General features: G+C 49.2%; 2 protein-coding genes across 3 annotated transcripts in view; one reads left to right on the forward strand and one right to left on the reverse strand.

Moving 5' to 3' along the window:
• The first annotated feature begins 4437 nt into the window (after positions 1-4437).
• On the forward strand, positions 4438-4824 carry UCN (urocortin). The gene has a single exon (XM_056853008.1). The coding sequence runs from the start codon at positions 4438-4440 to the stop codon at positions 4822-4824; it is 387 nt and encodes a 128-aa protein (XP_056708986.1).
• Positions 4825-8359: 3535 nt separating this feature from the next.
• TRIM54 (tripartite motif containing 54) overlaps positions 8360-25295 on the reverse strand; it is a 37480-nt gene continuing 20544 nt past the window's right edge. Inside the window, exons 4-10 of one of the 2 annotated variants that reach the window (XM_056853003.1) lie at positions 17616-17711; positions 15124-15357; positions 14871-14893; positions 13139-13263; positions 10749-10856; positions 9244-9282; positions 8360-8431 (exon numbers count right to left, since the gene is read on the reverse strand). In XM_056853003.1, coding sequence (XP_056708981.1) covers positions 8418-8431; positions 9244-9282; positions 10749-10856; positions 13139-13263; positions 14871-14893; positions 15124-15357; positions 17616-17711 — 639 coding nt within the window. In that variant the 3' untranslated portion in view covers positions 8360-8417. The remainder of the gene's footprint in view (positions 8432-9243; positions 9283-10748; positions 10857-13138; positions 13264-14870; positions 14894-15123; positions 15358-17615; positions 17712-25295) is intronic. The other variant, XM_056853004.1, reaches the window with a different exon arrangement.

Consider the following 25295-nt stretch of genomic DNA (forward strand, 5'->3'; position numbering starts at 1 on the left):
CTTTCCCTGGGACAAAGGCCACCCGCAACAAGGCAAGACGGACTTGAGTTCCGCCATGCTGCTTCTTGGCCAATTGTTGCCTGCTCCCTCTGCTTAACCTACCAGGGCTCTGTTTGTCCAGGAGCAAGATAATTGCTGCCTGGTGTTTGCTTAGTGTCCCAGGCGTTGGGCTCCAGCTGGTGCCAACACGGCAGCTTTGACAGGGGCTCGGAGATAGGAGTGTGGCCTGGAAAGGCCACCTTCCCTTGGGATGGAAGAGCTGCCACAAAGGGAGCATAGTGTGCCTGAGCAGAGTTGCTTGCCATAACGTTTTGGGCTGGGTGTGCATGCTGGGAGTGGGCGTTTGGCTGCAATACAACTGTAGTGTCAAGGTGAGCCCTTCATAGTTAGGCACATGTGGCACAGGCACACATCCTGGGGTTCAGGTGTCTGGGGAGGCTTCAGCACCGTTGGAATCCACAGCTGCTTTGCCCCTTCACTGGAATAGTCAAGATGTGCAATATACTGGTCACCTAGGCCAGCAGAAAGGTGGCTTCTGTCTTTGGGGGTTCATTGGCTTTGAACACATGAAGCTGCCTTATACTGAATCAGACCCTTGGTCCATCAAAGTCAGTATTGTATACTCAGGCAGCAGCTCTCCAGGGCCAGGCAGGGGTCTTTCACATCACCTACCTCCCTAGTCCCTTTAACTGGAGATGCTGGGGATTTAACCTGGGACCTTGTGCATGCCAAGCAGATGCTCTACCACTGAGCCACAAAGGCCCTCCTGGCTTTGTGCCAGGGAGAAGTGTATGTGCTGATTGGTAATAATTCACAGGATGAAATACACAGATGTTGCCTTTAACTCTACTTCAAAGGGCAACTTGAGGAACCAATGTCCCATGTTTTGTTGCAAGTACATAGAATTCTGCCCTGACCTGTATGTCCCAGGCTAGCCAGATCTTGGAAACTAAGCAGGGTCAGCCCTGGTTAGTATTTGGATGGGAGACCACCAAGGAAGTCCAGGGTTGCTACGCAGAGGCAGGCAATGGCAATCCACCTCTGTTTGTCTCTTGCCTTAAAAACCCTATGGGGTCACCATTAGTCCACTGCAACTTTACGGCACTTTCCACCTGCACTATATAAAATTTTAACTGGCTTGGAGATTGGCAGGTTTACCAAAGGCTGGTGGTGGGAAGAGTGAGCTTCTCCTTCCACTCTCCCTCTTGCTTTCGAACTCTCTCAGCCCCACCTATTTCACAAGGTGTCTGTTGTGGGGAGAGGAGGGGAAGATGATTGTAAACTGGTTTGAGACTCCTTAAGGTAGAGAAAATCGGGGTATAAAAACCCACTCTTCTTCTGTCTTTGGAATTTGGACTTTCTACTCATTGGTTAATGCATAACTCTTGCGAGGATGGAGGACTCTAGATTTTATTTGCAATTGCATGCCTTTTGGTACCCTGTCTAAATAAACCCTGTTGCACCTACCCCCCCCCAAAAAAAACTTCTTGAGAGATTTTCCACTTCCTCCTGTGGGTGTCAGAACCCTGCCCCCACATTCTCTGTGACACAAATAAACTCTCAGGCTTTTCTTCCCGTGGGTCCTAACCTGAGATGTAGAAGGGTGTTGCCACCTCAGAAACGAGTGAGCATCCCAAAACTTGCCCAGCTCTCCTTAGCCCATCCTCTAAGCAGCGATGTTTATACTAAAATCATAGGGTAATTTTGCTAAGGAAGAACAATTACATTTCAAATGGCAAGATAAATCAGAAACTACCACTTGTGGCTTAGACAGCAGGAGGAAGATGGCAGCACCCAGGTCTGTAGGAATCAATGTTTTTCACTGCAACCTGTAATACCTGCCCCTAAGATGAAAAGGGAGCAGTGTTTCAAAGTAAGACAGACAGTAATTTAACCTAGCCAATTTAGTGATGGCAGTGCTTGGATTGTAGGGGAAACCTGGTGCGTCCTCTGTGATGGGTCAGGTGCACAACTTTATCTCCCTGGGACACATTTCAGCTTTTTAAACTTTCCATTCCCTTGAACCGTCTGATATGCATGGCTAACATGCTCCGTAGCTACCACTCAAGCATACCAGCAACGTGGATTGTGTGTTGCTTCTGGATTTTGATTTTGGACCAGTAGTAATGTAAATGCATGCCACCTTGAGATACATGTGCCTCTGAAAGCAACAAGAAACATGATGTATGCTCTTCTGCTCTCTGAAGGTTGGTAGCCTTTATGAACTCTACCTTCTGGGGATTTCAGCTGAGTTGGGAGCATCAGAGAGAATCATAAAGGTTCTGTGGAGGTGGGGGAAGATAACCTAGGAGTCTAAGTGCTGGTTTTTTGTCCAATGCATCGTTTCAGTACCATGGACAGCAACAGCGCTCGAAAGAACAGCGCCCGCCCTATAAGGCTTAGGTTTGGAATGAACAGGGCAAAACGCCCCCCCGCCCCCCCAACACACTTCATTCAGCATCAGACGTCTAGTCCAGCATGTGTCTTTTTCTGGAGACTCCTGGAGTTCCACCGGCATTTAGTCATTCAGTTTCACAGGAAGAGGGGACAAACTCCCAGGAGCAAGTTGGTGTTACAGAAACTGATTCTTGGCAGGCATTTGCCCCGTAACAAGGAACAACTTAACAACAGCTTAAAAACAATGCATGCTGAGGTCAAATCGTCTGCAGCCTGTAGCTTATTGCCAGTCATAGAAGACTGCCGAACATTGAAGGGGGGGGGGGCTCATTCACATGTCCTTCCAGGTTGTTTGGTTCATCATGCCCCAGACAGCGCTAGGGAGTGGAAGTAAAACATCACATCGCTGTGCTGGAGCAAGAAGCAGGGAGCCATCTGCCCGCCATTGCATTCAACTTGTCCGCCTGTGGTCAAAACTAGTATCCCGTACTTCTGAACTTAAAACAACCAATCCAAAACTTCATCCTCAAAACACATCCATACACACAACATACAATACTCCTTTCTTCTAGATGCTGCACAGCTAACAGTATGTTTTAAGTTTAGAAATTACTTGCCGGCTCAGGCCTCTCATTTTCTGAAAATGTTTTATCAAGTGAGCAATTAATTCTGCCTCAAATCTAAAGATATAGGGCCCAGGAGCCATGCACAGAAAGAAGTAAATGGGAGAGGTTTTTTTTGTCCACATCGATGATAATGCTAGATACTGCCTTATTGCTGTAACTGGTGGGGGGGGGGAGAGATACTGCATCTGCGAAGCCTGGAGGTGCTGCTTGTTGCTCGTCTTAGGACAGCACAAGGAGGTGGAGAGCTCCACCCTCTGGGCTTAGCTGTTGATGGCAGCGAAGCGGCCAGAAGTGTCCTGAACCAGCAATTCATTAGAGCTTTCCCCCCCTTTTTTTGCCCCCTCCCTCCCTCCAATGCGTCCCACCCCAGCACGCCCGCCCCCACTGCAGCTCAAAGACCGTAGGATGGTGCCAAACAGACTGAGCAGGTGAACCAAACGTCAGGACCATGGACAGCGGCGCGTTTCCCGGCGTCCCCGGGAGAGGCGCGCCGGGCCTCCTTGAACACATGAAGCTGCCTTACACTGAATCAGACCCTTGGTCCATCCAAGTCAGTGTTGCCTGCTCAGACCGGCAGCGGCTCTCCAGGGTCTCAGGAAGGGGTCTTTCACATCACCTACTTGCCTAGTCCCTTTAACTGGAGATGCTGGGGATTGAACCTGGGACCTTCTGCATGCCAAGCAGATGCTCTGCCACTGAGACACAGCCCCCTTTGTGTGTGTGTGTGTGTGGGGGGGTGGTTGTTGGTACCCCAAGAGGGCGAACGGGGGTGGGGTCCGCTTTGGCTTCAGGAGGGTCCTCTGGAGTTCTGCGCGCAGGCTTGGGAGAGGGAATTAGGGTTCAACTGCGAAAACGCTGGCAATAACCCCGGCTCCAACTGCAGTGGGGAGGGGGGTTGCAAAGACAGCCCCCCCCCCCGACCCTTCCTGCCGGCCCGCGTCCCAGGGGGGTCTGCCGGGGCCCCGCCGCCCTCTCCATCGGCAATCAGTCCATGTCCCGCGCTGACGTCAATGGATCTCCCGGCCCGGCTCTATATAAAGATCCCGCCAGCGGCTGGGCGCACCCTCCTCCCCGGATCGGCAAGGACGCGTGGTGGTGAGCGACTCCCCGCTGTCGCAGGGCCGGGGCTGGACGAGGGGCCCCGGGCAGAGCCGCGCCGCTTCCCCCGACGGAGCTCGGGGCCCGCCTACTGGTGTCGCCCCCTGCTGGCCCAGAAACTGGCGAGAGGGGCTTAGAGGACCGGCCCCCCAACCCCCTCTAGAAATCTTGTCCGTGGGAAGATCGGGAGAGTCGGGGCTGACCAGGTTCCTCGACGTGCGCGCGGAGGAGAGAGAAAGCCCGCTCGACCCCCGCCCGCCTGCGCGACCGCCTGGGCCGCCCCGTCTGTCTTTCCCCAGGCCTGGACCGCCCCAGCATGAGCCGGGCGCCGCTGCCCCTCCTGGTGGCCTCGCTCCTGCTGCTCTCGGGGGCCTCCCTCGCAGCCGGCCGCGTCCCGGACTTGGACGGCGGCAGCAGCGGCAGGGAGCGCGGTCTGAGCCTGCGGCTGCGGCTGCGGCTGCTCTCGGGAGAGGGCCGCGCCCCCCAGCGGCCCCCGGCGGCCCCCGGCCCCGAGGGGGCGGCCCCGGGGGTGCTGCGCCGCCGCCTGCCGGAGCTGAGCGAGCGCCTGAAGCGCCACGAGCCGCCGCTCTCCATCGACCTCACCTTCCACCTCCTCCGCCAGATGCTGGAGATCTCCCGGGCTCAGAGCCAGCAGGAGCAGGCCGAGCAAAACCGCCTCCTCTTCGACGCCCTGGGCAAGTGACGCCGCCGCCCCCAGCAGAGGCAAGGGGGTCGCCCCGGCAGAAAGCGCCTCCCTTGGCCCCGGCCCGCTCCCGGGCAGCTGCTGCAGCCAAGCCGCGCTGCCGCTCGGGGAACGGCAGCCAGAGACGCCCCTTTCTGGAAATAAAGGTACGGGGAGGCAAAGCGCGACTGTGGTCGCCGGGCTCGGGCTGGAAGGGTCTGAGTGGAGGCGGAGGGCCCGCCGATCTGTTGCCGTTCAAGTCGGTTACCGCACTTGTATCCCCAGCCACGTATTAAAGAGTTTGAAAACGTTATAAAAAATACTGTTCGCACTTTGTTTGGCCCCTTTAGCTGTGAAGGCGTCTTCCGACCGTGGTATCCAAACACCCTTTTAAAGCGATGTTTTTGATAACATTTTCAAACTCTTACTACATCGCTGGGAATACAACGTGCGGTGACCCCCCTAGTCTCCAGCAATCCTGGCCGCTGCGCCTGACTGCCGCCCCACTAGGATTTAGGAGGGAGTTGTGGCTCAATGGTAGAGCATCTGCTTGGCATGCAGGAGGTCCCAGGTTCAATCCCCGGCATCTCCAGTTAAAGGAACCAGGCAAGTAGGTGATGGGAAAGACCTCTGCCTGAGACCCTGGAGAGCCGCTGCCAGAGACAATGCTGACTTTGATGGACCAAGGGTCTGATTCACTATAAGGCAGCTTCACGTGTGGGTCAAGTTCACATGGCCTACACAGAATCAGAGCATTAGCCTGTTAAAGCGGGTATTTCCGACTGGCAGTGGCTCAGCTGGGTCTCAGGCAAAGCCTTTCACCCCCCACCTGATCCTTTTACTGGGAGATACCAGTAAATAGAACTTGGGACCATCTCCATGCAAAGCAGATGCTCTACCACTCAGCCACAGCCCTTCAGTGTAAAAGGGTTTGGCAGTCCCATTGGACAGTGCTGAAGGAGCTCTTGCCTAGGGGAGCCCTGGGTGCGCATGGCTGGCCCCGCTCCTCCCCATAAAGGAATCGGAGCGGGGCACCGTTCAGAGAGGGAGTAATCCTGCTTCTCTTGCCTCCCACAGACGCACGTTTCAAGCCATTGTGGTTCTGAGGAGCCCATGTGATCATCTGGCCCTAAAATACTTTAGTGAAGAGAGACAGTCACTCCATTAAGGAAGTCAAACAATCTAACAAGTTTTAATTGGCTAATTCTGCATACCGTAGGAATTAAACAGTGGTTCCAAAGAAACAAAACACAGTCCCAGCAGTAGTCCAGCCCAGGTAGCAGGACCATCTCAGAAGAGGCATTCCCTTCTCTGAGAGAACAAATACCTCTTTTAGGGAGTAGCCTGCTACCTGCGGATCTGGAAATACACTACAAGTAATGAACTTTTTAAAAAAGAGAAATCTGGTGCCCAGTTAATGGGGACATGTTTTAAAGACACATCAAGATTTCACCCACTCACGGCCACAGTTTTGTGCTCTTGGACGGAATTCCACTCGAGCGCAGGCTTCTGAACCTTCTCTCTCACCCTCCCCCACCCCAAATCTCTTTCTCTCTTTCTTTCTTTCTTTCTGAAACTTAAGCGTGGCCTCCGGTTGGTAGGAAAAGTTGCGTGAGTGATGCTTGGGGGTGGGGAGAAACCCAGGCAGGCAATAGCAAGAGTGATGGGTAGGGTTGCCAACCTCCAGGGGGTGGCTGGAGATCTCTCAGGATTACCACTGATCTCCAGGCGACATAGATCAGTTGCCCTGGAGAAAATGGCCGCTTTGGAAGGAGTCTCCATGGCATTAGACCCTCCTGAGGTCCTTCCACTCCCCGAACCCCACCCATCCTAGTTTCCACCCCCCAGAATCTCCAAGTATTTCCCAACCCGGAGCTGGCAACCCTAGTTGGTGGGTGAAGAAGCTGAAAACCTTTCTTCACGTCCCTCTTGTGGTAGGCTGTGGTGCCTCCTCTGGGGCTTGACCAGTGCCCTGATCCTGGGAGCTGGGGGAGGACTGGCCGTCTCATTCCCCTTTCTCCCCACAGGCCAGCAAGACCAGCCCAGCACAAGAGAGGCGCCACTGCCCGGCCCGGCTGCTGCTCGCCTTCACCGCCACCCCAAGCCCGACGTGCCCGGGGAGCCCCGCCTGGACGGCAGTTCGTGACTCATGGCCGGAGGACTGAGCAGGCCCCGAGTGGAGATCGAGGAAGGCCGCGCCTAGGAAGAAGCCAGGCCTCTTCGCGGAGATTGGGAAACTAGCGGCGGAAGCCGGCCACGCGAAACGGTTTCAAAATAAAACTCTTGCCAGACAAGACAAACCGCTTCCCCATGAGCGATTGGCGTGGGAGAGCTGGGGGAGATATGGGGGCGGGAAGTCACATGAAGGGTCTGCCTAGCTAGCACATTTGCATCCTGATCCTTTCTATGAAGGGCTGGGTGTGGCATGTGGTTCTATCCCATTTTATCTTCACAGTAACTAGAAGTGGATTAGAGGGTGGGACTTAGGTTGCCCTCAGACCAATTCTAACCCCTACACCACTGCCTGCCTCTGATCCTTTAACCATGATCTTGCTTTGAAGGTGTTAGGCAAAGGGGTGGGGGATTGCTGCTTCCACAGCAGCCTCTCCATCAAACCCTCAGGGCTAACTGTAAGAAACCAAAGACAAAAGTTTCTGAAGGGCTCGCTCAAAGCCTAGCAAGTGAAGAAGGGTTCTGTGGGGCACTCCCGAACTGGAGGAGTCTACTCCAGAGTAACCAGCCAATAGCTCACTGTGGAGGGCGATGAGGGGCCAAACAGAAACCACCACACTGTATACCAGTGGTTCCCAACTTTTTTTTGGCCATGCCCCACCTAAGTATCTCTAAAATCCTGATGCTCTCCCCCCCCCCCGTGTCATATAATTCTTAGCGGGCTTTCCCCCTCTCCACTGTCACCAGCTGACCGCCATGTACATTCTGATTTTAATTTTAAAAATGTGTATGTCACAATATATATTTATATACTGTATACGAGGCCCCTAGAACCATAAGAAATGCAAAAAATTAACTGTTAATAACTCATTCTCGAATTGCCCCCCATAAAAATCAAATTGCCCCCCTGTGGGGCATGTGCCCCTCGCTGGGAACCACTGCTGTATACAAAATATGGCTTCTTGGATCCAACCCAACATTTCCACAGACACAAGAATCCCCAGCCAGAGAATACAAATTTGTGCCTCCCCGTCCCTCTGTGGCTCAAAATGTTGCTCCTGGGGGAAGAGGGGACCACCAGGGACCAGTGTTTAGGGGGAATGGAAAGTCACACTCAGCGGAACCCTCCATTCGATTCCGGCCTCTATGACTTCCAGAACCCTCCACATTGATGCCCCATCAGCTTATTTCCCACCCAAGAGAAAGGGCTTCAACAGCGGCCAGCCCAACCCCCGCCTGGCAGAACCCCAGAGAAGATATTTGCAAAGACAAGACAATTTTCATTCTCTTAATGGCATAAAAAACCCAAAGGGAGGTTGGGACAGAGGAAAAGTACAGCAAGGAAGGTATTCAGATGGAGCTGAGGGGTGTCGAGGGCCCCCCCCTGCTACTCCAGATGCATTGTGGGTTGCTTCTCCTCCTGCTGCCTTGACACCACATCTTCAGTGCTGAGCTGCTGGGAGACAATAAGGATGCTCAGGACTGGGTGGGGGGCGCACAGTCCTCTTCAGACCCTGTCCCCCAGGGGAGATCCTCAGACTTGGGGCTTAGCTCAGAAGGGCTAGTGGGTCCCTCACAACTGAGGATGGCAAGACAGACTTGCAGGGTCTCCGAAGGCAGAGGAAACCTCCATGCCTAGGTATCCTATGCTGACAACTCCTGCATTTCCTTTAAATGAACTATGGAAAGAGGGCCCAGCAAAACCAACAACCACAGGCAGCATTGCCAGGGAGAAGCCTAAACCTAGGTCCAGGTCAAAAGGTCCTGTCCAACCACCCAGCTGCCTTTTCTCAGTTATTCATGTACTTCACTTACAACCTGCCTTTCTCGCTAAAACTCAAGGCAGACAGCAAAATTTAGATATACACAATTTGATCACAGATTAGAAATATAGGAAGAGATTTTGTTCCAGATTGGCAGGAATACAACCCAGGCAGTAGATTCCCCCCCCCCAATACCCCTGTTCAACACACACACACCCCAATGCTAGAGCTCCTGAAGTCCCCTTTTTTATTCTAGGCTAACAGGCCTAGGGGAAACAAACTAGATTCCGAGGCGGTGTTCAAAATTCCATACAATCTCCAGATGATCAGCAAGGCTGTGGCATCCTGTAGGCAGGGGTTTTTCACCCCAGCGTAACAACTTGAGCGTGCCCACCTCCCACCCCTGACTCTGAGCGTGCCCACCTCCCACCCCTGACTCTGCAAAGAAGCACTCATTCGAGCTTGGGGTGGGAGCTTCCTCCATGCATACCTAGAGGAAACTTACCATGCGAGGCACTTGCAGGCTTGGGTCTGAGCCCCACATCTAGGGAGAGAAATGGAGGCAGGACTTATTCATTTATTTAGAGATTTACACCCAAAGTGGTCTGAGGCATCATTCTCCCTGCCTCTATTTATTTATCCTCACAACAACAACCTTGTGAGGTAGGTTAGGGTAAGAGTGAGTGACTGGCCCACCAGCCCCAAGACAGATCTGGAAGCAGCAGGATCCCAAGTTTATGGCTGGGGGAGGAGATCAAGGTAAACAAATTTGGGGAGAGATATGGGGAGGACTAACAACAAGCTGGAGCTTGGGAGCTGAATCCTGCTTGCAAGCTGCCCTAGCTCAGCCGGCTGGCCACCATCAGAATCCAGAACATAAGAGAAGCCCTGCTGGATCAGACCAAGGCCCATCAAGTCCAGCAGTCTGTTCACACAGTGGCCAACCAGGTGCCTCCAGGAAGCCCACAAACAAAACAACGGCAGCAGCATTATCCTGCCTGTGCTCCACAGCACCTAATATAATAGGCATGCTCCTCTGATACTGTAGGGAATAGGTATGCATCATGACTAGCATCCATTTTGACTAATAGCCATGAATAGCCCTCTCTTCCATGAACATGTCCACTCCCCTCTTAAAGCCTTCCAAGTTGGCAGCCATCACCATATCCTGGGGCAGGGAGTTCCACAATTTAACTATGCCATCTAGAACACTGGATCCCATCAACCACTGGTCAGAGCCAGCAGAGACCTGAAGATGTTCCTAGGTATGTTCTGTCCCAAGTGCAGCTGGCTCAGCTTTCCCCTTGAGCCTTGGGACAATGAACCCTGATTTATTTATCTACGTACATGCTTCTTTCCTCCCCAATGGGGTCCCAAAGGGGCTTGTAACATTTTCCTCCGCTCCTCCATTTTATCTTCCAACCACCACCCTGTGAGGTAGGCCAGGCTAAAGGTCATCTGGTGTGTTTCCATGGGCATTCAAACCTGGGCCTCCCATATCCTAGTCTGCAACTTTATCCACTGAGCCACGCTAGCTCCTGTGACAACCCTCCCCCCGTAAGAGCAAGTTCTGGCCTTCTGACTGGTAAGGGGGAAGCTCTTCTCACTCCATCCCCAATGGGTTCCTCTTCAGACAAAGAATGGGGCTTGAGAGGCAGCGTGGTATAGTGGTTAAGAGCAGTGGTTTGGAGTGGTGGACTCTGATCCGGAGAACCGGGTTTGATTCCAGGCTCCTCCACATGAGCAGCAGACGCTAATCTGGTGAACTGGGTTGGTTTCCCCACTTCTGCACATGAAGCCAGCTGGATGACCTTGGACTAGTCACTCTCTCTCAGCCCCACCTACCTCACAGGGTGTCTGTTGTGGGGAGGGGAAGGAAAGGTTTGATTCTCCCTTAAGTGGTAGAGAAAGTCGGCATATAAAAACCAACTCTTCTTTTGACCCACACAGAATGCTTAGTGTTGGCTCCACCCCGCCTCATCAGTCCTGGCACACCCAGCTGCGGCTCACCTTCAGTCCCCTCGGGGGCATCCACCCCTTCCAGGTGCTCCTCTTCTGCTGCAGCTTCGCCACCTTCTGGGCTGACCCCCTCGGCTTCAGCATCTTCCCCAGCAGCGTCTGAGAGAAAGAGGAAGCAGCTGCAGTCAGGCCTGGGTCATGGCACTGTTATCCCTCCACTCCGCCAAGCACATCTGCTTGGGTGCCAGTGGATCTCCACGGGAAGAGGGAAGAATTTTGCCCCCTTCCCCACTACCTCTCACTGACCCCCTCCTCCATGGCTGTAGATCCATGGAGATCCCACAACCCTGGGAATCAACTTTCCTGAGATCAGAAAGGAATGCTGAGGGGTGCATGTGTGTGTGTGTGGGGGGGTATCTACAAAACTTGCAAGTATCTACAATACTTGCACAAGCAGATTACTGGATCCCATTCCTTATGCCCAGGGTATGTACAGCTGTTTATTCAGTATGGGTAAAATTATGAGAACGAGGTCTGTATATTGCAAGTAATTAGGGGGGAGGAGGGAGGGCAGTGCATCCCCGCGAGTCAATTCCTTGAAAGTCCAGAGATGTCAGCAATCTGCAAAAGTTCATAATACTCCAAGAGCTACTCACTGTGATGCCCTCTCTAGAGCTGGCCTGGCTCCTGCCTACCCCTATGCTGTCTGAATGTTCACTTTTGCTCTGCAGGTAACAGAGGCTTGGCACTTGCACATGAGCGGGGAACGCACAGCTGCAGGTCTGGACCGGTGTAATTTATAGCTGTGGCTGATCTCTGTTGATGCCAATGCAAAATGTCTCTTTTTAAAAAACCAAACTCTTTGCACTAATGCATTATTTTGGCAAAACACCTGGGTGAAAATATGGAACACAGGCTGCTATTGGGCATATTCACCCCAGAAAACAGGTTTTTTTAAAAAATTATAAGGCTGGGGACCAGCACACAGCAGTTTCCTGCCCAATGTTTTGCATTTATTCATCATCTGCAAGTTATATAGAATGATATGAGGAAGCAGCAGCAGCAGAGAAACCTGCAAAAAGGAGAAGAGCAGTGGAAGAGAAAACACTCCTTGGAGCGGAAAAGTTTGATACTGCATAAGATTGTGAGGGGCACACTCAGCAATCGCATCCCTGGGATCTGTTTTTGGAGGGAAAGCAGTTTGCAAAAATGAAGAGCCAGCTTGGTATAGCAGTTAAAATGCTGGACTAGGGTCTAGGAAGCCCAGGTTTAAATCCCCACTCTGCCAGTGAACCTCACTGGCCAGTCACATGCTCTTAATCTAACCTACCTCACTGGGTTGTTGTGAGAGAGGGAAGACTGACACATGCCACCCTAAGCTGCTTGGAGAAATGGCAAGACAAAACTGGTACTAAACAAATAAGAGTGTGGGGTAGTGGTTAGTGTCGAGTTAGGATTTGGGAGACATGGGTTCAAATTCGCACACTGCCATAAAGCTCAGTAGATGCTTTTGGGCTAGTCTCTCAGCCTCACCTACCCCAGAGCCCTGCTGCAAGGAGAGGATGGGGAAGGAAGAATCATGGCAGGCAGCTGTGAACTCTTTAAAGGAAGGGCAAGATTATTTATTTATTTATTTTATTGCATTTAGTAGACAGACAGAACTTGGGTGAGAAAGAGAATCCAGAAAGGACATGTTCAAGACATTCATTTTTAGACTTAGGAAAATGTATCCTATGCAAGCACCGGGTCATTCCTGACCCATGAGTGACGTCACATCCCGACGTTTACTAGGCAGACTTTGTTTACGGGGTGGTTTGCCAGTGCCTTCCTCAGTCATCTTCCCTTTACCCCCAGCAAGCTGGGTACTCATTTCACCGACTTAGAAGGATGGAAGGCTGAGTCAACCTTGAACTGACTACCTGAAACCGACTTCCATTGGGATCGAACTCAGGTCGTGGGCAGAGCATTTGACTGCAGTACTGCAGCTTACCACTCTGCACCACAGGACTGTACTTAACTTGTACATAAATCCACTTCTGCCCTACTCTGCAAACTGAATGGCCCTCTATGTGGCGCCGTTCTCCTGACTTTCTTTGCCTGTACTAGAAAAGGGGCTCTCTGAACACCACTTTTCTAGCCCCACATTGATACTTGCACACGTCTTGCAGAGCACATGAGCAGATGTGTGCATAAAAGCCTCCACAAACAGCTTGACCTCCCTTTGACTCTGCCCACCCCCCATTTTGACCTATCGAGCTTCCTTCTCATCTTCTGGCCCCTGCCTTCTTCTAGTCCTGCAAACAGTCAGAATTGACCAGGGGCTCTAGCTGATGTTCAGAGCTCATTCTTCTCTCCAGAGTGGCCCAGAGATCAGATCGGCTCCTAATCAGGGTCTGACAGACTAGAGACAGCTCAGCCCTCCCCCCACCTTCTGCCCTCACCTGTCTGGAATTCAATTGTTCTCAGCATTTCAGCCACGTGTTCCGTGTTGATGGAAAAGTGGTCCATGTTTTCATAGCCAGGCTCTGGGCGGCTGCTCATGGATACTTTGGACATGTCTGTGATCCTGTTGGAGGGACAGATGCAGAGACAGGACCGTGGCTTAGTCCGTTGCTCAGGTATGATCTCGCCTCCATTTGACTGGGAAGGAGGGGGCAGGGATGGGGTGGCCAGGGGCGGTGGAAAGGGTGGGGCATAAATGGGGGACATCCCTGCCCAGGATGGGAATTAAATTGCATGGCCACCAACACAGCCTGTGCCTGACCCTGTCCTCCTGCCCAGAATCCCCCCTCAAGAAGCAAACCAAAAACCATCTTCTTCATCAAGATGGGGCAGTGGTCTAGGGCCCGGCTAGGATCCCCCACTCCAGTTGGACACAAAGCCTCTGGGGTTGCTTTATTGAGGAAGGGAGCGAGAGAGGAAAGCTTTTAACTTTTTCCTCATCTGCCATTCTTTCACTAGAAAAAGCCACTCCTAAGGTGCTTTTACAGATACAAGCATCTGTGTGTTTCCCCCAGCAAAACTAAAAAGCAAACTGGGGGTGGCTTTCTCCAGTTTAATAATGAAAAAAAGGCAGGAGATGAAAGGGCTGAAGTTCCTACTCTCCCTCTCTTCCTGCCCCATTTCCCTACTTGAAGCAACCCTGAGGCTAAAAAAAAGGGAAGAGCAAAAAAAGTCCGTTAAAATAAACTTGGCCGAAACCACTCTAACCACTAGGCAATACCATCAGCTCTGACTGCAGCGTCCAGAGTTCTTGATATGGCAACACTCCATTCTCACCTTTACTTGTTTCTGCCTTCCAAGGGCTCTATGAGGTGCATTAGGCACTGGAAAAACAGATATGCCTGAAATTTGGCCAGTTCGTTTCCAAAGATGACACTTTTTTTTTCTTGTGTGTTTTGTCCCTTGAAGGAATTCTTGATACATAGCCTAACAGTAATCTACTTTTAGGAGCTTTTCCTGAAGTGACTTCCTGTTGCTACATCCTAAGAAGAGAGCAATCATAACTTTGCAAAAATTTCCTTTGTTGCTGATGGAGAGGAGAGTTCTGTGTGACTCAAAAGCTGGCTTCTAAAATGCCAAGGACTACTGTTCCAGATACAAGTGGAATGAAAATTGTGGAAAGTTCTTTGTTCTGCAGGACCAACGGTGCATATTAAGACTGACTCTGAATCCAGAAAGCCTTCTGGCCTAAGGGAGAATGGAAAATGCAGGGAGAGAAGAGAAGCGTATGGTTCTGGTGCCTTTGGAAGAGGCAGGGGGGACCTGGGATACACAGTAGATTTGATGGATCAAAATACTAAAGTAAGGATGAGACAAAGAATGAGGCTTCGGTGTCAGGGGTTGCTCCCCATCATCAGCTGAGCCAACCATTGTGCCCCTGGCTAGGGCTGCCAACCTTAGTTTATCTCCAGGCAACCAATTTATCTCAATTTATTTCAATTTATCTCCAGGCAACCAAGATCAATTCCCCTGGAGAAAACGGCTGCTTTGGATGGTGGACTCTAAAGCATTATGCCCTGCTGAGGCCCCTCCCCTCCCCAAACCCCACTCTTCTCACAATCCACCCCCAAAATCTCCGGGTGTTTCCCAAACCAGAGCTGGCAGCCCTACCCCTGGCCCAGGGGGCCGCAAGACTATCTGTGGCTCTCGGAAAAGGCCATTTGCACTCACTTTTTGATCAGCTCCTTGGATTGCTGCAGGGAGGGAAAGGAAGAGAAGGAATTTCAGCATTTGCTCCAAGGAAGGTCATTCATTTTGCCTCCCCCTCCCCCTAGCTTCTCACCTGCAAGTTGCATAGCCCTTGTACCTATCTGGAGAACACCCCACTCCCCACCACCATCACAGTGGAGCGGCCGCAAGGGTCCTGCTCCCTCCTGGTCGGCTTCAAGCAGCTCCAGGCCGGTCTGGGGCCACCACCACCCACCTGGAGGTAGACGGCCATCTGAGGCTCTTCCATGGACTGGATGGCTGACTCCACCAGTTTGGAGGAGACCTCGAGATGGTCCCCGTACTGGCGGATGAGCTCCCGCACCAGCTGGACCTTCTCCTCCTGCTCCCGCCCGATCTCCTGCAGCAGCTCCTTCTTGCGCTCCTCCAGGGTGCTGTACAGGGAGTCAAAACGCAGGCACAGGTGCTGCTTCTGCCGCCGCCCGTTGTCCTGCAGAGGAAGGAGGGTGCAGAAAACTGGGCTTGGTGATCAGTCTATGACCAGCCTCCAGATGGTGGTGGGATGTGCCGTCAAGCTGCCGACAACTGAACACACGAACACATGAAGCCTCCTTCTACTGAATCAGACCCGTGATCCATCAAAGTCAGTATTGTCTACTCAGACTGGCAGCGGCTCTCCAGGGTCTCAGGCAGAAGTCTTTTCCATCACCTACTTGCCTAGTCCCTTTAACTGGAGATGCTGGGGATCGAACCTGGGACCTTCTGCATGCCAAGCAGATGCTCTACCACTGAGCCACGGCCCCTCCCCACTATGGCAATCCCATAGTGTTTTCAAGGCAAGAGACAAAACAGAAGCAGTTTGCCATTGCCTGCCTCTGCATAGGAAACCTAGACTTCCTTGGTGGTCTCCCACCCAAATACTAACCAGGGCCAACCCTGCTTAGCTTCCGAGATATAACACCATCAGGCTAGCCTGGGCCATCCAGGTCAGGGCACCCTCAATACAAGGTTAACAAATCCAGAGAGGCAGCTGTTTCAGTCTGCTGCCACAGAATTAAAACAGAAGTTCAGGAGCCAGTTTGATGTAATGGTCCCCCACTCTGCCATGGAAGCTTGCTGGGTGACCTTGGGCTGGGAAACTCGCTCCCTTAACCTACCTCACAAGGTTTTTGTGAGGATACAATGGAGAAGAGGGAATGTTGCAAGCTACTTTGGGGTCTCCAATGGGGAGAAAAATGGGGTATAAGTGAAGTAAATTAAACACTAACAACCCAGCTTACTACAATGAAGCTCAAGACTATGCATTCTCTGGGACTTAATAGAGATCTGGGATTCTGTCTCATTACCAATGCTGATTTCTCCATGCCTACTCCACGCATATGACACCTAATCCAATCAAGCCTGCTAATGTAATTTACTTGTTTTTAACATTTACATTGCCATTGCGCGTCTAATTCACTCCTCTCTACTTAAGGATAGATGGAATCACATTCTCGCTGTATCTGAAGAAGCGAGCTGTGGCTCAGGAAAGCTCATACCCTGCCAGAAATTATGTTAGTCTTTAAAGTGCTACTGGACTCTTGCTCTTTTCTACTGCTAGTGACAGACTAACACAGCTACCCATCATGATCTAACCCTGCTTACAGCTCACTTCATCTGGTGCACAGTGCGTTCATCAACAGGAGATCTATATATACTCAAAGTTACACGCAAGGGAAAGGTGATAGCAGGGAGACATTGCAAAGAGAGGCCCATTAGAAACAGTCACCAATCAACAAAAAATCCATTTATTCAGAGTGGGCAAGGGTCACGCCCAACTCTACAAAGAGTAGGACAGAGTCTCCGATCTAATCAAGGAAAGTGCAGCATGAGACACTGAAAAAACAATTAATATCTAAAATGGATTACATTATGTATGATACCACATGATAATGTGATTGCAACATGATAAGCAAACCTAATTAAGATCTCTAAAGGGTAAGTCATACTGGAGTAGAGGCCTAGGCTGCACATTCAAATACAGTCTTGAAATGGAGCGATACTGTCATTCCGACCCACCCCCACCCCCCATGAGGGAAGCCAAAACCGAGTCTGCCCTCCAAAGCAGCCATTTCCTCCAATGGTGCTGTTCTTTGTTGCCTGGAAATAAGGTTGCCAGGGCCTTCTTTGCCACTGGCAGGAGGTTTTTGGGCAAAGCCTGAGGAAGGTGGGGTTTGGAGAGGGGAGAGACTTCAATGCCATAGAGTCCAATTGTCAAAGCAGCCATTTTCTCCAGGTGAACTGATTATCGCCTGGAGAGCAGTTGTAACAGAAGGAGATCTCCAGCTAGCACCTGGAGGCTGGCAACCCTATCTGGAGAGAAGTCCTAATTCCAGGAGAGCTCCAAGCACCACCCTGAGGTTGGTAACCCTCCCCATGCATCCCCAACAGAGTAGAAGGAAGGAGGGACAGTGCTTTGGTCACTCTGGAGAGGCGAGCACAGATCAGAAGTAAGGTTGCCAGCCTCCAGGTAGGGCCTGGGATCCCCTGGAATTACACCTGACCTACAGACTGCAGAAATCAGGTCCCCTGGAAAAAATGGCAGTTTTCGAGGGAGAACTCTACGCATCATATCCTTGCTGAGCTCCATCCTCTCCTGGAACTCCACCCTCCCCAAGCTCAGCCCCCAAATCTCATGGAATTTCCCAACCTGGAGTTGGCAACCCTCAAAGCCCAGGAGGTTGGGCAGGGAGGCTCTTCTTGACTCACCTCTATGGTTTTGCAGATCTCCTCCATCTGGGAGATGATGGCCTGGATCCGGTCATTCCCTGCAACCAACATGGCGATGCCATCGCTCAACTCCCCCTGCAGAGATGTTGGGGAGGGGGACAGTTCAGGGTTCTTCAAGGCTTAGAACTTGTTCCCGTCTCCCACGGTCAACCTTGCGACACCCAGAACATCACAAAACAACTTCCCCACCATGCCCTGAAGCATCTTTTCTTTAACGATCCCCACTTTTGTACTGAGCATCAACTCAGTGCTGTTTTGATACGGAGAATGCCTATGGGGACTCACTGGTCATTCAAAATGATTACTGATTTTTTCCAAAACACCACTGAAAACCGGTCAAACAAATCTGAGACCCAGAAGCACCTTAAAGACCAGCAAGATTTCCAAGCAGAGTCAAAGCTCCCTTCATCCAATTTGGAGAGCTTTGACTCATCATCATCATCATCATTACCTTTATTAGGCATTTACATCAGTATACCATAAACAGAATTACAAAATCGGTTAAAACAGATTACATTAAAAGGACATTACTTAGAAGTACATACAAACTGCTCGCAAATCCTTTGTGCAGACAGGAGAAAACTAGCTACTTGTTGGGTAACAGTAGGGTTTCTATCAGATAAAGGGTACATCACCGACTGCTGATCTGAAATACTCTGTTCACTAGGCAGTAGGGGTTTAATATAAGTATTCCTCGGCCTCATGTAAAGCTGGCAGTACAGCAGCATGTGGGTTAAGTGTTCAGGATCCCCAGTCTTACATGGACAATACCTATAAATAAAAGGGATTCCTTTGTATCTTCCTTGTAGGATAGCTGAGGGAAGAATGTTAAGTCTAGCGAGCATGAAAGCTCTGCGAATGTCCGGTGACTCCAAATAAGACAAATAGGAAACTGCAGCTCCATAAGCCGGAGTAATACCATGAAACATAGGGGAACAGTGTCTATTAGCTAGGGAGGTTAGGGTCTGCATTTCTATATCTAGTAGGCATTGACGTATCAATCTAAATGCTTGCTCTTTCCCAAGCATCAAAAGAGAATCAAATAGGATACTGACAGACTTGATTTTCCTGATAATTAATTTTGACCACTGGCCAGAGACTCTAGAAAGCTTATACCCTGGAAGTCTAGTAGGTCTTTAAGGTGCGACTGGACTTCAGTCTTGCTCTTCTACCGTAGACCAACACAGCTACCCACCTGAAAACGTTCAAACCAAGAGAACTGATTGTTTGCAAGCAGATCTGGAAGGAATTTCTCCATGCTCCAGATGGCAAAATTTCAGAAACATTCATAAAAGAGATTACTCATATATAAACACAAATCTATTATTCAACACAAGTACTTTCTCCTATCTTGGATTAGGTTTCGCTAGGCACATCTGGTCACATAACCCCACTCTTTTTGGAGAAATTAATGTTATAACACAAGGAAGCACTGACAAATATAACACATTATTCACAGGTAAAGACAGATGTGTTCACCTGTACACCTACTACAGACTCTGCACCACTCATTCTACATTTAAACGGTCTTATTGACCAGTTTCTCTAAATTTAATTCCTCATATAAGCAAGATATTTAGTGGGAAAGCAATTCACCTGTATGTGTGTATGTGGAGGGGGGGGGAAGAGAGCGCCATCTGTAAAGGCTGCCAAAATGCTTTCATTCCAATGGTCGGACCACACCTCTATGCAGTACAATAGACATTCCAACCACATCCCATTCCAGCATTTACATACATCCCCATGGGCAATCCTAATACTACACAATTGTCATTCTTGCCAGAATGACCACAGGCATTTATATACATTCAATGCATTCCGATGGGCCATCACCCATTTAATGCTTGGAGTTGACCAGAGCCAGAATGACGATCCAGCATTTATCTAATTTACCTGCTGTGTACGCTTACTCTAGGGTTGCCAACCTCCAGGTGGGGCCTGGAGATCTCCTGCAATTACAACTTACCTCCAGACAACTAAAACCAGTTACCCTGGAGAAAAGGGATGCTTTGGAGGGTGGACTCTATGGGATTACAACCCACTGAGGTCCCTCCCCACCCCAAACTCCACTGTCCCCAAACTCCATTCCCAAATCCCCAGGCATTTCCCAGCCCCGAGTTGGCAACCATAACTTACATGTTGAATCATTTCTCTTCAAGCAAGCTTCACCTTTGATCATGTAAGCAAACTATTTTTGTGGAAATTTACTAAAGCTATACAGCACAGTCCAAGCACATACATACAACATTGCACATTTGTTTCTCCCAATGCAATTTCTGACCTACATTTTCTTTTGTATTTCTTGGACAATCCACACCAGTACGTTTACTGGAACTGGGACCAGGAACCGCCTCCAATAAATATCGATATGCTTTCCAGGGATTCTTCAAACACAGCATGGTATCTTCAGCTCTGGACTTCTCCCGTTTCCTTTTTCTAACACAGGGTCTACTAGAGGACCCTGCGTCTCCAAGAATCAAAGATTGGTACAAACGTTCATTTCCTATGTAATGAATAACATACAGTTTCCTTGACTCTGTCGATTCACGGAGGCAATACACATGCTTTTTAAATCCAGAAAGGCTTTGTTTCTTAGAACCATTGGGATCTTTCAGATAGTAGTATCTTTTTGTGACACGTGGTATGTATTTCCGATGCAACTTCAGATTGGATCCTTTGGAAACCCATCTGTAGTGGTCAAAATGGAAATCCTTCTGATGTTGTGGATCTTCAGAACAAGACCGGTACACATATACTTCACCTCCCTTTGCAAGCACGGGTGGCAGTGAGATTACCTTTGTTTCAATCAGGTTTTGCCCTGAAAGTATCCCAAAGACTTCTTCCATTGGAAGATCAGCAGTCCGACCTGTCATGTAAGCAACTTGTGTTGAAAGCATCTTTTTTTTAATTGTCTTGTTAATGTTCAAGAGGGAAAGAAGAGGTCCTGCTCTCTTCCTTCCTTGAAGAAAAGAAACATTCTGGAGGTTCAGCAGAAGTAATTGCTTGTTAATTGGATTGGTCAGGACCTTATGACTAGAAGCTTGGTCATTGGTGGATCTTTTGAGGCCATCAAGGGTCATTTGTCAGGAACCTCCCCCAAGAGAATGCATGTACATTCTTTACTGCTAATGTGCTGCTGTTTGTGCTATTTTACCACTGTTTATTCCAAATGTGATGCAAAATCATTTGGATGCATGCAAATTATTCCCCCCCCCCAGGTCTATAAAATTATGCATGGTTTGGAGAGAGTGGACAGGGAGAGGTTTTTCTTTTTCTCCCATAATACTAGAACACGGGGTCATCTGCTAAAGCTGGAGGGTGAGAGATTCAAAACAGATAAAAGGAAGTACTTTTTCACACAATGCATAGTTAAATTGTGGAACTCCCTGCCCCAGGATGTGGTGATGGGTGCCAGCTTGGAGGGCTTTAAGAGGGGAGTGGACATGTTCATGGAGGAAAGGGGTATTCATGGCTATTAGTTGGAATGGATGCTGGTCATGCTGCATACCTATTCTCTCTAGTATCAGAGGAGCATGTCTATTATTTTGGGTGTGGTGGAACACGGGAAGGATGGTGCTGCTGCAGTCGTCTTGTTTGTGGCTTCCTAGAGGCACCTGGTTGGCCACTGTGTGAACAGACTGCTGGACTTGATGGGCCTTGGTCTGATCCAGCAGGGCCTTTCTTATGTTCTTATGTAAACCTACCTCACAAGGTTGTATGGAGCACCACTGAGGTCATGTACATGAACTACCATGAAGCACACACATTGCCTCTAAGAAGTGCCGTACCTGACAAGTCTGATGCAGGCATAACTGGAATCATGTACCTGAAACTATAGGAGGAGCCACCAATTCTGTTTGTGCAAATTCTGTGCTCTTTTGCCTTTTTTTCTGTTCCAATACCCACTGATGAAAACCATGCACTGTAAAGCAGAGATTGCGAGCACACAGGTAGATTACTTTGCTTATGTCATCAAACGAGACGTTTGCTTGGACAGATATCATTCGGTACATGAGAAATCCATGTGTTGCATGCATGTGAGCACATGCTTCATTGGGCAGCTTAGTGTAATCGGTTTCCACAAAAAAATAGCTTGTTTATGTGCCCAAACATGAAGCTTGCTTGAAAAGAAATAATTCAACTGAATTGTTGGAGTAAAGGACTCAGTATGCCTGGACACGTCACCCTCCAAAGCAGCCATTTTATCTGGGGTAATTGATCTCTGTTGTATGGAGATCAGCTGTAATTCTGGAAAGTACTTCAGGCTACACCTGGAGGCTGGCAAGCCTAGACTGTGTACATGTGGGATGCCTCTCTTTGTCTTCTCTCTGACTCCTCTTCCATTTCCTGTGTTTTTACTCTTTCTTTTCCTCCTGATCTTGCAGGAGCCTTCTGCAAATCTCTCCAGTTCCAGCAAGCCTGGGGCACACCCATTATCTCATTCTTGAACAGATGAACACATGAAGCTGCCTTATACTGAATTAGACCCTTGGTCCATCAAAGTCAGTATTGTCTGCTCAGACTGGCAGTGGCTTTCCAGGGTCTCAGGCAGAGGTCTTTCCCATCACCTACTTGCCTAGTCCCTTTAACTGGAGATGCCGGGGATTGAACCTGGGCCAAGCAGATGCTCTACCACTGAACCACAGCCCCCCCCCCCAGCACCCATTCTCCACTCACATGCTGCCAGAATACCTGGTCATTTTGAACAGGCTTCTGGTTCTTGTACTACAAAATGCAGGTGAATAAGCTTCAATAAAAGTAAGTTTTCTACCAGTTGAATATACTGACTTGAGAGTTTACGGCACATGATTTCATGCTTTCCTGACTGTGCAACTTTGCCATATTAACCAGTGTGTGTGTGTGTGTGTGTGTGTGTGTGTGTGTGTGTGTGTGTGTGTGTGTGTGAAATACCATCTAGTTGCTTCCAATTCATGGTGACCCTATGAATCAATGTCCTCCAAAATGTCCTACAGTTAACAGCCTTGCTCAGGTCTTGCAAACTGAGGGCCCTGGCTTCCTGGCTTTTCTGCTCCAGATGATTTGTGCCTCCCAGTTGCTCGCAATGCAGCTTTCACTCCTCTTTCTAAAACATGGGTTGAGGGTTGAATGTATGTAAATACTAGGGAGTCATTCTGGGACAATCCACACCAATCTGGGAAGAATGACTATTGGGATGAAGCATCAGGAAAGAGACTGCCTATTGGAATGCGTTAAATGTATCTAAATGCTGGATTGGAATGTAGATGGAATGACTATCAGGATGCTGACAAACTGCTGAGAAATAAATGGCTTTTTGCAAAATACTTTGCTTACATGACTAAACATAAATCTAGTTCATAAGAAATCGATAAATGAGAGAATGTAAGTGTTGAATGTGTTGTATACATGACCAAATGTGACGCTAAACTGGACAGAAAAGAAATGTACTTCTCAAGAAAGTACTTGTCTTGTTTGTATGTGTAATCTGTCTTAAATGTTTGTGCAGCCAGTCCCCCTTTGTTTTAAAGTTTTCCAATGGTCTTCTGAGAAATTATAATTAATAATTCCTGTAATTATTTTGAAGAACCAGTACATCCTAACAGCCCTGTTATTCCTTTTGAGCATTTTAGCTGGTATAAATCAAGAAATATGACACAACTCCTGTGTCAAGAAGCTGAGGCCTCTCAATTTCTTGGAGTGTGTTATTTCTTTGGTTCAGGCCTGGGAGGCCTATGAGTTTTGTGTTATTAGGATTTTGAAGCAGTAAAATAGTTACACTTTGAAAACTGCTTTTGGTGGAGGGAACAAGATGGGCCCCAGCTGGTGATCGTTAAAGCCTTCTCTCCCGTTTCTGGAATGCAAGGCCGTGCATTGCCATAGTAACAAATCGGTCAGCCATCATGACAATGTCCAGGTGCAGGTAGTTTTGTAAGCTTCCTGACCTGAACACCTCTTAGTGAGTCAGCATTTCTGACCAAGCGATTAATTACCAGCTAATTGCTTTCGTTTTCTCGATTGGTTTCTATGAGCTCATCCTTTTGAGAAAACGAATATAAGGACAGACCAACCCTAAACAAACTATGCACGCTTTGGAGTGCACAGCAGGAAGGCTGTGCTGGCTGCATCACAACCCATTTGATTCTGGCCCTACGGGAAAACTCTGGTCAACTTGACCTGCTTGGAGAAACCTTTTGGACAACCTTTTGAAACTTGTGAATGCTGGAAGCATCTTTGGAACTTGGTAACTATAAACCTGATGCAAGAAACCTTTGCCAATCCTTTTGAATTAAAAAGGCTTTTGAATGTATTAATTAGCTAAGCTAAATAGTTTATTATTTTCTTGCTTAACCCTTCATGACTTTTTCTTTCCTGTAAACCAGCTTGAATCTTATAAATAAATTGTTAGCCTTTAAATGGCTCGTGTCTGTGATTTTGGGATTCCAAGCCTAATTCTAAGTGCCTTGTTTGAGTGTAAAAACCACCTACCAAAAACCTAAGACATTTTTTGGAGTGTAATCTTTCCCTGGCAGGCTTCTACCTTGCAGGGTAAGCGTTACACTTAACTTTTGAAGCTTGGCAGGGGTTACTCTGGACCCTGTGCCTGGAGGGTTACTTTTGTTCCAGAGTTGGTGGCAGCTACCGTTAAACTTGGGGTGAAAACCTGGAGCTTAATATTTTGGGAAACTTTTGACCCAACCAAAGCAGCCCAACTGGCGGAGACTGGTTGTGGATTTTTATATGGACAGATGTACCATCTTTGTCTACCTTGGTACAAGTCAATCGGAAAAGAAGGGAAGGCCTCTGAGCTTGTGAAGAGTGCCTTTCCCCACCACTATGTGATCACTGCTAGCTCCCTATCAAGGAATACAGGTCAAGAGTTTGCCTTAAAACGGAGTCCTGAGATTCAGCAAAGTGGCCACCAAGGTCCCAGGTCAGCGCTTTGCAGCCTTAAACCCAACAGGTTACCGCATTATGTATTCCCAGCAATGTATTAAGAGTTTGAAAATGTTATAAAAAACATCGCTTTAAAAGGGTTTTTGGATGCCACAGCTAAAAAATGGTTGGAAGACGTCTTCACAGCTAAAGAGGCCAAACAAAGTGTGAACAGTATTTTTTTATAACAGTTTCAAACTCTTAAAACATCGGTGGGAATACATAATGCGGTAACCCCCATCAGAGAGTGACAGCAGGAGGAGGGGGAACGGCGAGCTACAGGGGCCATTTCAGACTGAGAAGGGCTAAAATAATATGATTACTTGCCTAGCAGTTGGCAAGGCTTACTGGGCTGCTGGGTCCTTCACACAACGCATAGTTAAATTATGGAACTCCCTGCCCCAGGATGTGGTGATGGCTGCCAACTTGGAAGGCTCTAAGAGGGGAGTGGACACATTCATGGAGGATAGGGCTGGGCTACCCATGGCTACTAGTCAAAATGGATACCAGTCATGTATGCATACCTATCCTCTCCAGGATCAGAGGAGCAGGCCTATTACATTAGGTGCTGTGGAACACAGGCAGGACAATGCTGCTGCAGTCGTCTTGTTTGTGGCTTCCTAGAGGCGCCTAGTTGGCCACTGTGTGATTGGCCTGCTGGAGTTGATGGGCCTTGGTCTGATCCAGCAGGGCTTTTCTTATGTTCTTATGTCCTTAAGGTAGCCCAGAGCAGCCAGGCTGCAGCAG

The sequence above is a fragment of the Euleptes europaea genome, chromosome 7 (assembly GCF_029931775.1).
Source record: "Euleptes europaea isolate rEulEur1 chromosome 7, rEulEur1.hap1, whole genome shotgun sequence".
Lineage (NCBI taxonomy): Eukaryota > Metazoa > Chordata > Lepidosauria > Squamata > Sphaerodactylidae > Euleptes > Euleptes europaea.

Coding starts and splice junctions, on each gene's coding strand:
- UCN (XM_056853008.1), top strand. CDS start 4,438: ATGAGCCGGGCGCCGCTGCCCCTCCTGGTGGCCTCGCTCCTGCTGCTC.